Below are 16,132 nucleotides of genomic sequence, written 5' to 3' on the forward strand. Positions count from 1 at the left end.
AAGAAACTCAGCATTTGGTTATTTCCACATGATAACCCAGGGATATTTTAGTGAGTACAATGAAGTGTACAAAATGTAAAGTGGGCAAGGTTTCTACTGAGTTATGTTTCTTTTAAATTGCCATACATTTGGTAAACATCGGTATTTTTAACAAAGAAAATTGTAAAAGTATTGTCATTGTTGTTGACAAAATGGCACTGAAATCTGTTAAGTAGTTTTGGGGATATTCAGTGAAACAGGCACAAGTAAACAGATGAAGTGGAAATAAAAGATGTGTGGAGAATTTCATTTTCAATTTGTTAATAATTTTTATCTGCAGTTTCTGGGCATGTACACACTTTCTTCTTCTTCTTCTTCTTCTTCTTCTTCTTCTTACGGCTTCTCCCTTTAGGGGTCGCCACAGCTGACTATCTGCCTCCCTTTAACTTTATCCCTATCATCCTCTGTTACAACAACCCTCTGCATGTCCTCATTCACATCCATTAACCTTCCCTGTAGTCTTCCTCTTTTCTTCCTCCCTTTTAGCTCCATATTATCATCCTTTGTTCCACTATCCACTATCCCTCCTCCAACATCCAAACAATCTCAAATCAAATCAAATCAAATCAAATCACTTTTATTGTCACATCACATGTGCAGGCACACTGGCACAGCACATGCGAGTGAAATTCTTGTGTGCGAGCCCCACAAGCAACAGAGATGTGCAAACACAACAACACAAACGAGCAAAATACAAGAATGGCCAACCTGAAACTAATAAATATATGTACAATATATAATAGTGTATGCATTTCTGGATGTGTATACTAAATATTTTCCTACGTGTGTGTGTGTGTGTGTGTGTGTGTGTGTGTGTGTGTGTGTGTGTGTGTGTGTGTGTACACATTTTTACAAATTAAATAGTAATAAAGTAAAATAATAATAATAATAATAATAATAATAATAAAATATATAAAATATACAGAGTTGAATATGTGCAAAAGAAGTGGCATTTATATACAGTGTGGAGTGCATAATGTTGAATCTCAACTTTTCCTCGCGTTTGTCTCCAAACAGCTCAACCTGAGCTGTTCCCTGATGTACTTTTTAATTTTTTAATTTTCAACTCAGCCCATTCTGCACACTCCCAACAAAAATCTTAACATCTTCAGCTCTGTCACCTATCTTTTAGTTAGTACCACCTTCTCCAAACCCTACATCACAGCAGGTCTCACATCTTGTAAACTTTCCCTTTCACTCTTGCTGTTGTCCTTCTCTCACAATGTTGGGAATATGTAAATCCTAAACACCTTGGAGCCCCATCACACCAACAAAACACATACACGTGATAAATCCCATGTAAATTCCATTAAATAAACACACTGTATCTAAGAATTCAGGCAAAAGAGTTTTAGAAAACAACATATTTCCAGTTACCCAAACATCATGCCAGTAAGAGATCACAGACTTGTTTTTGAATGTGGACCGTTTTAAAGGTTTGCATTATAAACATCTGTATATACTCAATTGCCAGGATCTTCGTTAGGTCTAATGGATGTAAAGGATGTCTAGTTTTTTTGGAAGGAGTGTAGATTTTTTTTTTTTTTTTTACTTTATTCACTTTGGAGGAGGTAGTTGCACTACTGTTCAATTGTCATACACTTCTCAGAAAAATGCTTTTGAAAAATGCTTTTACTGATGTCAACGGGGCGGATAAAGGAAAGATAGAAAGAAAGCAAAGAAAGCAGGTTTGTATCAACTGTAGAAATAAACGTCACAGTCCTGAACGCGAACATAAAATAGTACCACAGCTAATACGAATGAAAAACGCGCATTGATACAAATGTTATCCGTCCCGTCTGACCTCGTTTCCGTCTCGGTAGACAGACTTTTGTCTGCCGGCATTTTCTTTTTATTTCGCCGGTGCGCTTTCAGCTCGTAGATTTTTTTCGCCTGTTTTATAGGCCGGCAGCTGATATTTCTTCTTATCCCATTTTTTTCACTGCAGTCTACAACACAATGCCAGGTTTTTCAGACAGAGATCGTGGCAGAGACCGAGGGTAAGTGTGGGTTTCCTTAATATTAGCAAAAAATGCCAAGTGTAGCATTCGGCCGTTGGCTGCAGCGTTGTCTTACGTATCAAAACAAATGTCACTGCGAGGGTTTCGTGGTTTATTGTCGCCTTTCTGTTAGTAAGTAAAGGCGTGTATTAGAATGTACGCTTGTTTCTATGCGGGCGGCGCCCTGTCAGTGTAATGTAATCCATTTCCTTGCCGTTTGGAGATAAAATGGCAGCGAACGGCGGCTCCGTGTCGGCGTTTGCACGTCAGCCTTCCCGTTACCGGAGCATGTGACGCAGAAGTGTCTTCTCTTGAGAGTGCAAGATTTATGTCGCTGAGGCCCAATTTATTACTAAAGAGTCGTTTTCTGTCACCGGAGGCAAAACGAAACCTCATAACAGCCCCGTTTAACCGTGTATTAACCGGGTCACGTCAGGCTCGGTGATGTGACATGTTATTGTTTATGCGGAAGCGGTATTCAAAGATGGCTCCGCATAAGCGGTTTGAACCTGTTCAGTCTGTACAGCATTCATAGTTGTATATGGGTTTTTAATGTTAGTAAACCTGGTGTTGTATACATATACTACAATAACATAAAGTTAAATATATACATATAATGTGGGACTGTTTATGAAACATTTTAATTACAATTTTTTTGTCATTATTTAGCGTTTGTTTTTGGTTAAATGTGAAATTACTGCAAAAGGCAAGTTATAGGCAGTTTCTCGGAAAATGACAATTAAATAAATGCCCATTTAAAAAAAAAAAAAAAAGGAAAAAAAAAGCAGAACGGCAAAGGATTGAATTTAGCGGAAAGAACATAGAATATACTGAAAAGATGCAGCCTGGAGCTTTAGCCTATTCAGTACTAGGTTTCATCAAAAACGAAAGCTACAATGAATAAATATTCCTAAATAAAAAACATATATATATACATAAGTAAAAGCCATCGTTTCATAAAGATGATAATTACAGTTTCAAGTTTTATTTGCATAACACATTTTAAACCAAAGGACTTTAAAATTAAAATATTTTTTAAATGGTTTATGTGAGAGAGACAATCTTAACTGCTTTATCTAATTTTTTTTTAAAGTAAATTTCATATGTAATTATTAGCCTGTTATACGTATGCATTTGACATAACAGCTTCTTGTTGTTTGTTGGTTTCTGGTTGTCCTGACCACGCCTGTCTAAAAGATTAGTTTATTGACAGTTAAGGGTGTAGTTCTTAAATTTCTGCCATGCCCTACTTAAAAAGCTGAATTGTTCATATACCAATTTTTAAAATCAATTATTAAGTATTTAAAAAAGGGATCTAAATCTTATTTTGTTTAAATAGAGGTGCAATCATTAGATCGTAAGGTGGCATCTGGAAAAGTTTGTTTGTTTTTCCAAAGCACTGTATGTGATCTCCTTCGGCAAAAAGTCTGTCTTTGTTTGTTTGTTTTTACGCTGTCTGATTATTTAAGTTAAAAAAGTATATTATAATAATCTAAATTACACCATAAATACCAAAATGAGCTTAAAAAAATAACTTGTATTTCACAGTGCCAGTTTGTATTCTTTGGCTCTGGCTAAAACCTCTAAAAAAAAAAAGAAAGTGAAAGTGAAAAAAATTCAACCTACAAATGTTTGGTCCTAAACTTGTATTTATTCCATTTAATGAATTTCTTTGCTGTCATTTATTTCATCTATGGGTACTTTTTGGTGAATGCTGTTATTTTCAAAAACAAAATACAAAGCATATCTTCGATCATATCACTTTTCCGTTTTCCCGAAATTCCACAGGTGCTGATTTTCTGTAAAGTAAATATTTAAGTTTTACAAACTAAGTGGGCACAAATACCCTCTTCTTCCAGTAAATAAATACATGGAAAATGGATATAATAGAAAGATTGTGTTTTGTGTAACAAATGCCTTTATATTTATTTTACAAAGGCTGTTTCCTTATAGTGCTATAAAACTGTGGAGACAGGAAATACATCTAGCGCTGCGATTGAAGAAATTGACCAAACAGGCGAAAACCTCAGCAGTGATGCTGCGATTAACTTCATTCATAGCTTAAGCCAACCTGAAAAAGTCTAGACTGCAGTTATTTAAACAATTGCAGTGTTTCATTTTGCATCCTTAAGAATATTTCTATAGGAATGGCTGAGCAGTTAATTGTTATTTTAACAAAAGGGTACTTTGTTTTCTTTTTTTTTTTTTTTATACGTGGCATCTTTTTTTCTTTTTCTTTTTTTTTCACAAGAAGATATGGCGGTGGGCCTCCTCGTTTTGGTGGTGGTGGAGGAGGCAATAGGGGTGGACCTCCTCCTGGAAAGTTCGGCAACCCTGGTGAGAGGCTGCGAAAGAAGCACTGGAACCTCGATGAGCTTCCCAAGTTTCAAAAGAACTTCTACCAGGAGCACCCAGATGTCACCCGCAGACCACTTGTAAGGCCTGATTTTGCATAATTTTCTCTATTTTTTTTTTAACTAGGAAAAAAAAAACATAAAATGTAAAGCTCTTAAAATTATACATGATTTCAGTGGGTATTGCTGCTTTAATGTGAACTTGTGTCTTTTTATTTCTTTTTGGAATTCCAGCAAGAGGTCGAACAGTACCGAAGAAGCAAAGAAGTGACGGTTAAAGGCAGAGATTGCCCCAAACCGATCGTAAAGTTCCACGAAGCTGCATTTCCAAGTGAGTACAAATTCATGCTGCTTAAATAATTAAGAACTGTCTGCCTGCTCTATTACCCTATGCTGATATTTCAACTTGCAGCTACTAAACTTGCATGTCTTGCTTCCTCAGGCTACGTTATGGATGTAATTGTCAAACAAAATTGGACTGAACCAACTCCAATCCAGTCTCAGGGGTGGCCCGTAGCCCTGAGTGGCAAAGACATGGTTGGAATCGCTCAGACTGGCTCTGGGAAGACCCTTGCAGTAAGTGTTATACAGTTAGATTTTTTTTTTTTTAAACCATTTCAGCCAAGATGGGGAATAAAATTAATGGTGCTATGTGGTTACTTTTGCTTTCCAAAGCATTTGAAAACATAATACAGTATAGAATTTTTTGCAGCATGATTGGCTAAATTCACCAAAGAGAAAAACATAATAAATTCTTTATTCTGTCATTTTGTATTATTTAGTACAGCCATTTAAGGCAAGGTAACCTTACTGCACCACTCACTAGGCAAAATTGAAAAAAAAATGTGTATAACACTGTTGATATTTTTTAAGGTGACAACAGTGAGTGTATACAAGTTTAAGAGTGGCTCCGTTGAGACTGACCAGATGCTATGAGTTGTAAAATATCCATTTTGGACAAAATGTTTTGAGTTAAAACTAGGTCTGGGCGATATGGCCTAAAATGCATATTGCGGTATAATTTGAAGCAGGTGCAGTAACGATATATTTCGCGATATATTCTTTTCTTCTGTATAACATATTTTCCACACTATAAGGCACACTTAAAATCCTTTAATTTTCTCAAAAATCGAGAGGGTGCCTTATGTATGAATTCTGGTTGTGCTTACTGACCTCGAACCGAAATTTGTTAAAAAATGTTTTAGTATAACTTTGGTAAGCTGCACTATACGGCTGCCGGAGTGAGGAGCTTTGTGGAGTAATCTGGATCCAAAACTCCGTCCCCTTCAGGTCCCAAAGTCAAACGAACACTGAGAGTTAAAAACGGTCTAAATTCTTTCATCTTTAATAAAATCATCAGCATTGCTGCTTTATCGGGTGTAACAATTAAGTTTAACATCCATGAAAACAGAAGTTATTAAATTTAAAGGAGTTACAAGTTAACAGGAAGTTAGCTCGCTAGTTTACACCTAAACATGACATACCATGTTCTGACTGAGAGATTTTTGAAACTAATTAAAATGCACAGCTCTGCTACCACTTCCAATATAAATGAAGACAGAAAACTAAACAGCAGTGGCGTTTGCAGGGTTACTGAAGTTGGACTAACTGGTATATAATGTTGTGCTACGTGATTGCTAGCGACACAGCTATGTTAGCATAACATTAGCACAGTGAAGCTGGAGGATGAACGCCAACTTTTTTTCCACTCGATAAAAGTTAACGTGAGGGATTCTGGTGGTCAGGGACAAATGCAATCGCATAGCAGGATGCTATACACGGGCCAAACTTCAGTCAGGAGAACAACTGAGATTATTCATCCACAATACGAGGTTAGTTATTAATATACTGCAACAATATGGGAATAGAACAGCTGCGAGAGAATTCAACATTAATGAATCAATGTTACGGAAGTGGAGGAAGCGCAGTTTTTGGCTTTCCCCATATTTCAAAAGTGCTTTATCTCTTTGCTATGACTGTCGCCCGCCATAATTTGCAGATGATAATGGTTTCGACCAAAACAGGCGCAGCTTGATGACATCATCAACATGCGATAGAGCGATGGAGTCAAAATCTCTATCGTTGGCCAAATTTATATCGTTTCTATCGTATATTGTTTATATCGCCCACCCTTAGTTAAAACCATGTTAACACTGCTGTCTTTTGTAAGAAATTCACAGCACTGATGTTATGGAGATATGGCAGACAACTCTTTATTCTTTCAAAACACTGATGTTACACTGTTATGTTAATAGTTGCATTACTTGCAAGATTCACTCCTTTTCGTCCTTTTTAGTACCTTCTGCCTGCAATTGTGCACATCCAACACCAGCCATTCTTGGAGCATGGAGATGGGCCTATTGTAAGTAAAAAATATATTCATGTTGTCTGTGTAAATATACAAATCTTGCTGTGTAAAACAGCCAATTCCATCCTTTTGACTGCCATTTTGAAATCTGAAAATCTTTCCTCCTTTGTGTTTTCAGTGATTCATTTATATATCTTGATGCCTTTTTACATCCTCATAGCCTCTGCAGTCTTTTAGTTTTTTCCATCTATTGACAAGGCACAAGTTTGACTTTAAAATGAAAAAATATTTATATTAAATATTTACATTTTAATTCAAACAGAAAATTAAAAAAAAATACATTTTCTTCCATTTATGACTTTTTGCTGCCCATCTACAGTACTTTCAAGACCCACACTTTTTGATATTTAATCTATAAACATGTGTCATCCATATTTGTTGTCATGTGGAAGAACAGCTGAAATGTTCAGACTTAAAAAGAATGTAAATCGTTTTTTTAGTGCTTGGTGCTGGCACCAACCCGTGAGCTGGCCCAGCAGGTGCAGCAAGTGGCGGCTGAATATGGCAGGGCCTCCCGTCTGAAGAGCACCTGCATCTATGGCGGGGCGCCCAAAGGGCCCCAAATCAGGGACCTTGAAAGAGGTATATATTCTTTAAAGTTTTTGTTTAAGGATTACAGTTTAATTGTATTGGTTTTAAGTTTAAAAACGCTATTTTCTCGGTTTTTGTTTAAGGTGTTGAGATTTGCATCGCCACTCCGGGTCGTCTCATTGATTTCCTGGAGTGCGGTAAGACTAATTTGCGTCGTTGCACCTATCTGGTGCTGGACGAAGCTGACCGCATGCTGGACATGGGGTTTGAACCTCAGATCCGCAAAATAGTGGACCAAATTCGGGTAGGTTGTTTCTGCTTTTGCTTTGCAGACAGTTAACATTATATTTCTAAGAATCTGTGTCAAAACAGGTTTTCATGCCACAAAGATGGCAGCTATTTTAGTGGTTTCTTATGATACGTAATTTGCATAGTCTTTTAAGGGCAAGGGCCTCAAAAATTTGATGAAGACCTAGAACTGAACCAGAATACATCAAGTAAACCTGTGTTGGTAAAATGTATTTTTTTCTGTTTTTTTTTTGTTTTTTTTTGTTTTTTTTGTTTGTTTGTTTGTTTTTCTCTACCAGCCAGACCGTCAGACCCTGATGTGGAGCGCCACCTGGCCTAAGGAAGTTCGTCAGCTGGCCGAGGACTTCCTGAAGGACTATGTCCAGATCAATATTGGAGCACTGCAGCTCAGTGCCAATCATAACATCCTGCAGATAGTTGATGTTTGCAATGACCTTGAGAAGGAGGACAAGTGAGTAAATGCTTTATACCACCCTTAACGAGTGCTTAAACATGAAAATCCATGTTCTATATTTAATTATGTACTGTAGATAAAGAAAAATGTCTTATTAAATCTAAAATGGCTCTAATCCTGTTGTGTTCATACCATCTTCATAGTATTTTACTTTAACCATTTAGACACAAAACGTAAATTTACGTGCTTTAAATTGGTAGAGAACTTTATTCAGCTAGTAGATGAATAATGAGTAGACTTTCTCTGTTGTCTGCTCTCTGTAAGACTGATCCGTTTGCTGGAAGAGATCATGAGTGAAAAGGAGAACAAGACCATTATTTTTGTGGAGACCAAAAGACGTTGTGATGAGCTCACCAGGAGGATGAGGAGAGATGGGTAAGGAGTCCATATCCTTAATTTTTTTTTAAATCGTATTTACAGTAGGGCTGTGCGATATGACCAAAATCTCATATCCCTATATTAAGACATCTATCGTCCGATAACGATATAAATCACAAAAATGTAACATTTTCTGTAAATTCTGTGAATCTTGGGCAGCTCGACTTGCGTGAAATGTTTCCAGCTGGGCGTCGCGTACCTGGAGTCGAGTGCATGAAACTACATTTTTAGACATAGGTTGTAACGGCCGCCGTTTTCTTTGTGAGTACTTATTACACGGCGTGCTGCGGGAAAAAGCCTGTTCTAATGTTTGAGTCTAAGGTTTTGAAAAGTCTCAACAGGATCTTGAGCTTTATTGTGAAAGGTTTATGTGGAACATAAACAAGCAGACACGCGATGGTTTTAACGTCGTTGTTGCTAACGACAATGCATAAAAACAAGCGCTTGTCCGTCTGTAGTGTGGTTATATTAAATATAAGAGAAAGAGAGAACTTTAAGAAATTAATATAGCCACTACAGTGACCATCAAAACGATGGAAAAAATATTGCCGTAAAGAGTTTATTTTGCGACACCACGAAACAAACGATAGCGTAAAATGAAACGATAGACGTTTTAATATCGTCATCAGATATATATCGTTATATCGAACAGCCCTAATTTACAGTCAAGTTCAGCAAATATTTGAAGCAACATGTGTCACATTTGCTGTAAATATACATGCAGGTTTTGACCCAGAAACACATAAAATTAAAGTTACTTTAGATAAAGGTTCATATTAACTGCCTAAGTAAGAGCCTATAGGCATTTCAAGATTGCTGCAACACATGCTCCTCAGTGGACTGACAGTGGACTAATCTAGGCTGACTGTGTGTGTGTGTGCGTGTGTGTGTGTGTGAGACAGGTGGCCTGCAATGGGAATCCATGGAGACAAGAGCCAACAGGAGAGAGACTGGGTCCTTAACGGTAAGATATATGATTTTGTGTTAATAAAATGGATCTGGGTTTTAATATTGAAACAATCATTGTTACTCTATATTTTACTCAATTTAGTCCCTTTCCTTCCAGAATTCAGATATGGCAAAGCGCCAATTCTCATTGCAACAGATGTGGCCTCCCGTGGCTTAGGTCAGTATGGCATTGAATAGTACTACTTTATTATCAGTGTTACACTTATTTTAAAGAAAGTGCTTTTGCTTTCTTTAACTTTTCTATGCATTTTCTGAGTTTTTCTCACCTTAAGGTGGAGTCTTTGTGGCAGGCGCTAGGCATGACAGTCCCAGGCCTCGAGAGGGAGCAGGATGACATATTGGAATTGCTCAACTGGCTTGCCACCCAGTGGGCCTAGAGAGGTGAAAGCTCTTGTGTGCCAGTGATCTTCAAAAGGCTGTGTGGCTAAGCCTTTGTCTCTGATATGTTGTTGAAAAACGCTCACATCTGTTCTCTGTCCATGGATTTCACCTGACAAATGCCATCCAGCTGTTTCCAACTCAAACGTTAAAAAACAGAGATATGCTTGATGCTGTGACTTTTGCCTTGCATGCTGTTGTGTTAGAGAGCGCTGTATTGCAAGTCACTTGTTTGAGATTTGGAACAATTGTTACCTTTCAGAGCTTGTATCACATAGCATGGGTGTGAGCTTGTCAAAGCTTTCAGTTGTTTTCTTTTGCCGTCAAAGTGCTGGATTCCTTGAAAATGGAGAGAGCAGTTTGAAATCATGTCTCTGAAAATTGAGGAGACCTGGCACATGTGTTTAGGGGGTAGTGGGAGCATCTAGTGAGTGGAAAAAGAGAGAGTCAGCTCAAACCAAAGTTCCTCCCTCGCCTGCGTTTTATAGTCATGTCGAGACCTGCCAACAAGAGACATTTTCTCAAGTGAACACTGGCTTCTTGGAAGATCTTGCCTTGATGATACTGATGAAGGGGGTGGGGGTGGTGGTAATTGTTCTGTGTTCGCTCAGGGGTCCCACAGGGTTCAATGTTTGGCTCTTTTTCATGGTTTTTGAAGCGGGCCCCTGTTTAAATTAGTACTCGGTCTATTTTGTCTTGGCAAGACGCGCAGTGCGGCCTTTAATAACAAGTTTCTTTTGAGAGTGTACTGGGAAAAGCCTGGACATGCAAAAATGTACCACTCAATGGTCCTATATTGGCACGAGGAGGCCCCAGTGCATATCGTGGCCCAACTGCGTAGAAGCTCCTGGATGTCACTTGACAATTTGTGGGGGATTTCGCTGCATTGGGAAAGGACTAGTGAATGCATACTCCTTAATGGTAAGACTTAAATTCATTTTTTTTTTCTCCCTTGGTTAACAAAAGGGAGAGTCATGTCTTTTGATTATGGTAAGCAACTGGAGTGTGCATCGTTTCTCTCTTCCCACAGTAGTATTCCCATGGAGTAGACTTGTACGCAATTCTGATGTTTTAACGTGTTTCCTCCACAGGCTAACAGTCGCCTTTCTTCCCCAGCCTTCCCAGTTGCTAATTTTTCCCTTTGATCTGGCTGTTGTGGTGTGCAAAATCTTTTGTGGCCTCCTTGTTTTGTTTTGCCACACTGCAACACTTTCACAGATGTGGAGGATGTGAAATTTGTCATCAATTATGACTACCCTAACTCTTCCGAGGATTATATCCACCGCATTGGACGCACAGCCCGAAGTCAAAAAACGGGCACAGCCTACACCTTCTTCACCCCCAACAACATGAAACAAGCCAGTGACCTGATCTCTGTGCTCCGCGAGGCCAACCAGGCCATTAACCCCAAGCTGATCCAGATGGCAGAGGACAGAGGAGGTAAAATGTCATTCTTATTTACATTAGGATTTAAACGTGAGCTAGACTTACTGACGAGTAGATACTCAGTTTTTGTTATTGATCAGTGATGTTATTAGAGAGGCGATTTAAAGTGAACCAATTAGTCTTTTCCAAAAAATGAGATCCAAGTATCAGGAGTTAGTCTCTAAATAAAAGTTAAATGGTTTAGACTGCTGTAAACACTCAGTTTTCGTTGTTCATGGACCTATACAAGAGACGGATATGCCTAATATGGTTATTTCAGGCATACGCTGGGACAGCTTCGCCAACACCTTAAGTTTTCTCTCTAGCATCTGGTTGGCACGTCTCCATTTTAGTTCTTTTTGACATTTCAGCATCAAAAATAGGTGATCAAGAATATATTTATTGTAATTATTATAATTTTTATTTCATATTTGGCCATTTAAAACTCAGTTATACAACTGAAGGTTAGAAAGTTTTTTGTTTTTTTCTTTTCATATTTTTAATATATTGATTGTAATTGACTTCTCTCATTCTCTCTCTCACCCCACCTTCCGTCACGGGGCTGCACCTACAATTTGTGTGTGTGTTTGTGGATAAGAGAGAAGTGTTATATTCAAGGAAAAGCATAGTAGTTCCACCTTAAATGTTGATACAGCATACAGGTGTAGCTACTCCAGTACAGTCCAAGAATGGATAATAACCATGAAATGTTGCTTATTATAATGTTCAAATCTGATTTTTTGGGGGGAAAATAAACTGACTTCAAAGTAGAGCACTAGATTTTTATTATCCTTACTGAACTTTGCAATTCGTTCTTCTATCAGTTATTAGGTGTTTTTCCTTATATTTAGATCTAATAAAGTAATTGTACTTTTTAATTGTGACTTGTCCATCCATCCATCCATCTTCATCCGCTTTATCCGGGGCCGGGTCGCGGGGGCAGCAGCCTAAGCAAAGAGGCCCAGACCTCCCTCTCCCCAGCCACCTCCTCCAGCTTATCCGGGGGAATACCAAGGCGTTCCCAGGCCAGCCGAGAGATAATCTCTCCAGCGTGTCCTGGGTCTGCCCCGGGGCCTCCTCCCGGTGGGACATACCTGGAACACCTCACCCAGGAGGCGCCCAGGGGGCATCCTTGTCAGATGCCCGAACCACCTCAGCTGGCTCCTTTCGATGTGGAGCAGCAGCTGCTCTACTCTGAGCCCCTCCCAGATGGCCGAACTTCTCACCCTATCTCTAAGGGAGAGGCCAGCCACCCTTCGGAGGAAGCTCATTTCTGCCGCTTGTATCCGCGATCTCGTTCTTTCGGTCACTACCCACAGCTCGTGGCCATAGGTGAGGGTAGGGACGTAGATCGACCGGTAAATTGAGAGCTTCGCTTTTACACTCAGCTCCCTCTTCACCACGACGGACCGGTGCAGCGTCCGCATTACTGCAGCTGCAGCCCCAATCCGTCTGTCGATCTCCGGCTCCCTTCTCCCATCACTCGCGAACAAGACCCCGAGATACTTGAACTCCTCCACTTGGGGCAGGAACCCCTCCCCCGACCCGGAGTGGGCACTCCACCCTTTTCCGGCTGAGAACCATGGCCTCAGATTTGGAGGTGCTGATCCTCATTCCCGCTGCTTCACACTCGGCTGCGAACCGTTCCAGTGCGAGCTGGAGGCCCTCACCCGATGAAGCCAACAGAACCACATCATCTGCAAAAATCAGAGATGAGATTCTGAGGCCACCAAAGCGAAAGCCCTCCGCCACTTGGCTGCGCCTAGAAATTCTGTCCATAAAAATTATGAACAGAACCGGAGACAAAGGGCAGCCCTGGCGGAGCCCATCACCCACCGGGAACGAGTCCGACTTATTGCCGGCAATGCGAACCAAGCTCTTGCAACGGTTGTATAGGGATCGAATGGCCCATAGCAATGGGCCAGACACCCCATATTCCCGCAACACCTCCCACAGGACACCCCGAGGGACACGGTCGAATGCCTTCTCCAAGTCCACAAAACACATGTAGACTGGTTGGGCAAACTCCCATGCACCCTCAAGTATCCTGGAGAGGATAAAGAGCTGGTCCAGTGTTCCGCGACCAGGACGAAAACCGCATTGTTCCTCCTGTATCCGAGGTTCGACTAACGGACGAACTCTCCTTTCCAGCACCCTGGCATAGACTTTCCCAGGGAGGCTGAGGAGTGTGATCCCCCTGTAGTTGGAACACACCCTCCGGTCCCCCTTCTTAAAGATGGGGACCACCACCCCGGTCTGCCAGTCCACAGGTACTGCCCCTGATCTCCACGCAACATTGCAGAGGCGTGTCAACCAGGACAGCCCTACAACGTCCAGAGCCTTCAGGAACTCGGGGCGGACCTCATCAACACCAGGGGCTCTGTCACCAAGAAGTTGTTTAACTGCCTCAGTGACCTCGCCCCCGGAAATTGGCGGGTCATTCCCCTCATCCCCAGACTCTGCTTCCTCCTCGGAAGACGTGTCAGTGGGATTAAGGAGGTCCTCGAAGTATTCCTTCCACCGCCTGACAATTTTCTCAGTCGACGTCAGCAGCGCTCCGCCAGCACTATACACAGTGCAGGTAGAGCACCGCTTTCCCCTCCTGAGACGTCTGACGGTTTGCCAGAATCTCTTCGAGGCAGTCCGAAAGTCTTTTTCCATGGCCTCTCCGAACTCCTCCCACACCCGAGTTTTTGCTTCAGCCACTGCCCGAGCCGCATTCCGCTTGGCCTGTCGATACCTGTCGGCTGCCTCCGGAGTCCCACAGGCTAACCAAGCCCGATAGGACTCCTTCTTCAGCCTGGTGGCTCCCTTCACCTCTGGTGTCCACCATTTGGTTCGGGGATTACCACCACGGCAGGCACCAACCACCTTGCGGCCGCAGCTCAATGCAGCAGCTTCGGCAATGGAGACGCTGAACATGGTCCATTCGGACTCAATGTCCCCAGTCTCCCTCGGAATGCTGTTGAAGCTCTGCCGGAGGTGTGCGTTGAAGATCTCGCGGACTGGGGCCTCTGCTAGACGTTCCCAGCACACCCTTACTACGCGTTTAGGTGCACCAGGTCTGTCCAGCGTCCTCCCCCGCCACCTGATCCAACTCACCACCAGGTGGTGATCAGTTGACAGCTCAGCCCCTCTCTTTACCCGAGTGTCCAGAACATATGGTCGCAGGTCTGCTGATACGATTACAAAATCGATCATCGACCTACGGCCTAGAGCGTCCTGGTGCCACGTGCACTTATGGACACTCTTATGTTCGAACAGGGTGTTCGTTATGGCCAAACTGTGATTAGCACAGAAGTCCAATAACAAAGCACGGCTCGGGTTCAGATCAGGGAGGCCGTTCCTCCCAATCACGCCCCTCCAGGTCTCGCTGTCGTTACCCACGTGAGCATTGAAGTCTCCCAGCAGGACAACAGAGTCTCCAGGTGAAGCACCCTCTTCGGGCTGTGCCCGGCCGGGCCCCATGGACTAAGGCCCGGCCACCAGACGCTCGCCCTCGGGCACCCTCCCCGGGCCTGGCTCCAGGGCGGGGCCCCGGTAACCCTATCCCGGGCAGGGTAAACTGTTCCCTCGGTGTCCTTTTCATAAGGGTCTTATGAATCGCTCTTTGTCTGGTCCCTCACCCAGGGCCAGTTTGCCATGGGAGACCCTACCAGGGGGCAAAAGCCCCCAGACAACATAGCCCCTGGGATCCCTGGGACACACAATCCCCTCCACCACGATAAGGTAGCGATTCAAGGAGGGGAATTGTGACTTGTTTTGTTTGTTTGTTTGTTTTTTGTTGTTTTGGGGGGTTTTACGATCTCATAGCAGCCCTGATGCTGGTTTCTGTGTCTTGGTGCCACAGCCACGGTGTTTTAACCCACCCTTCCTTCTCTCTCCTTTGTCTCACACAGGTCGTGGAAGGGGGGGAAGAGGTGGCTACAAGGATGATCGCCGGGATAGGTATTCTGGGGGTGGGAGGAGTAACTTCAGTGGTAGTAGCTACAGGGACAGCGACAGAGGGTTTGGCAGTGGGCCGAAGAGCTCCTTTGGTGGCAGTAAGGCCCAAAATGGTGGCAACTATGGAGGCAATAGTGGTAACTCTAGTGGTAACTATGGTAGCAGCAATTACAGCAACAGCAATGGACAGGGTAATTTTGGCGCTCCTACAAACCAGGTGGGCGGCTTTGGTAACCAAAGCTTCCAGGGTCCCCCTCAGTTTGGGGGTATGCAGAGGGCCACTCAGAATGGTATGAACCACCCACCATTCCCATTCAACTCCCAGCCGCCGCCCCCACAGGCCCAGCAGCAGCCGCCACCACCACCAATGGTGCCCTACACCATGCCACCACCCTTCCCTCAGTAGATATGATATATGCACAATAAATGGAACCAACATGATTTTTGTTTCGTCCTGAAATCTTACAGTATGATGATTATTATTAATATTATTATCCTTTGTACTGTTTAACTTTGTTTTGCTTACAGCAGGGTTGGAATTATTCTGTAAACCCAGAGCATTACATGGAGTCATAAATACGTCTCCTATAGTGCAACCATGATTGCTGCACTTTTCCTTGACTATTTTTGGTTTTTTGTTTTGTTTGTTTGTTTTTTTTGTTACATTCCTCAGTAATTTATTTTTACTAGGTAATACAGTGTTTTCAGTTTGTGGTATGCCTAAAGTGATGTTATGGAGATCATCTATAAAAGGGGTGCGTGTGGCCCTTTTCAATAAAAATAAGAAAAGATGGTAACCTTGTGTGTCTGTGTTCTCTCTCTTTGGGGATTTTGTGGGGGTTTTTTTTTTTTTTTTTTTGGGTTTTTTTTTTGGATGGTTGGGGGGGTAGATTTTGATACCTCTAAGTGGTGTTACAGGGAAGCTGGCAGAGCTCTGTTCTGCTGTTTTGGGGTTTTTTTGTCAATTTTCACCCGTGTGTCC

General features: G+C 42.0%; 1 protein-coding gene across 2 annotated transcripts; it reads left to right on the top strand.

The window, feature by feature from the left end:
• The first annotated feature begins 1,827 nt into the window (after positions 1-1,827).
• On the top strand, positions 1,828-15,947 carry LOC113023961 (putative ATP-dependent RNA helicase DDX5). Of its 2 annotated transcripts, none has more exons than XM_026170462.2 (13): positions 1,828-2,039; positions 4,291-4,474; positions 4,628-4,724; positions 4,836-4,969; positions 6,690-6,755; positions 7,202-7,343; positions 7,436-7,596; positions 7,880-8,052; positions 8,320-8,430; positions 9,336-9,397; positions 9,500-9,559; positions 10,999-11,220; positions 15,105-15,947. In XM_026170462.2, the coding sequence occupies exons 1-13, from the start codon at positions 1,999-2,001 to the stop codon at positions 15,554-15,556; spliced, it is 1,905 nt and encodes a 634-aa protein (XP_026026247.1). In that variant the 5' UTR covers positions 1,828-1,998; the 3' UTR covers positions 15,557-15,947. The 2 variants fall into 2 exon arrangements, with proteins under 2 accessions (XP_026026247.1, XP_026026248.1); XM_026170463.2 differs by having other exon boundaries at positions 1,832-2,039; positions 4,294-4,474.
• Positions 15,948-16,132: the final 185 nt, after the last annotated feature.

The sequence above is a fragment of the Astatotilapia calliptera genome, chromosome 6 (genome assembly GCF_964374335.1).
Source record: "Astatotilapia calliptera chromosome 6, fAstCal68.1, whole genome shotgun sequence".
Classification (NCBI taxonomy): domain Eukaryota; kingdom Metazoa; phylum Chordata; class Actinopteri; order Cichliformes; family Cichlidae; genus Astatotilapia; species Astatotilapia calliptera.

Excerpts from the sequence above, each read along its gene's own strand:
- LOC113023961 (XM_026170462.2), top strand. The coding sequence starts at position 1,999 with ATGCCAGGTTTTTCAGACAGAGATCGTGGCAGAGACCGAGG. Across the intron at positions 7,597-7,879 it reads AAATAGTGGACCAAATTCGG|CCAGACCGTCAGACCCTGAT; the intron begins GTAGGTTGTTTC and ends TTTCTCTACCAG. Across the intron at positions 9,398-9,499 it reads GAGAGACTGGGTCCTTAACG|AATTCAGATATGGCAAAGCG; the intron begins GTAAGATATATG and ends CTTTCCTTCCAG.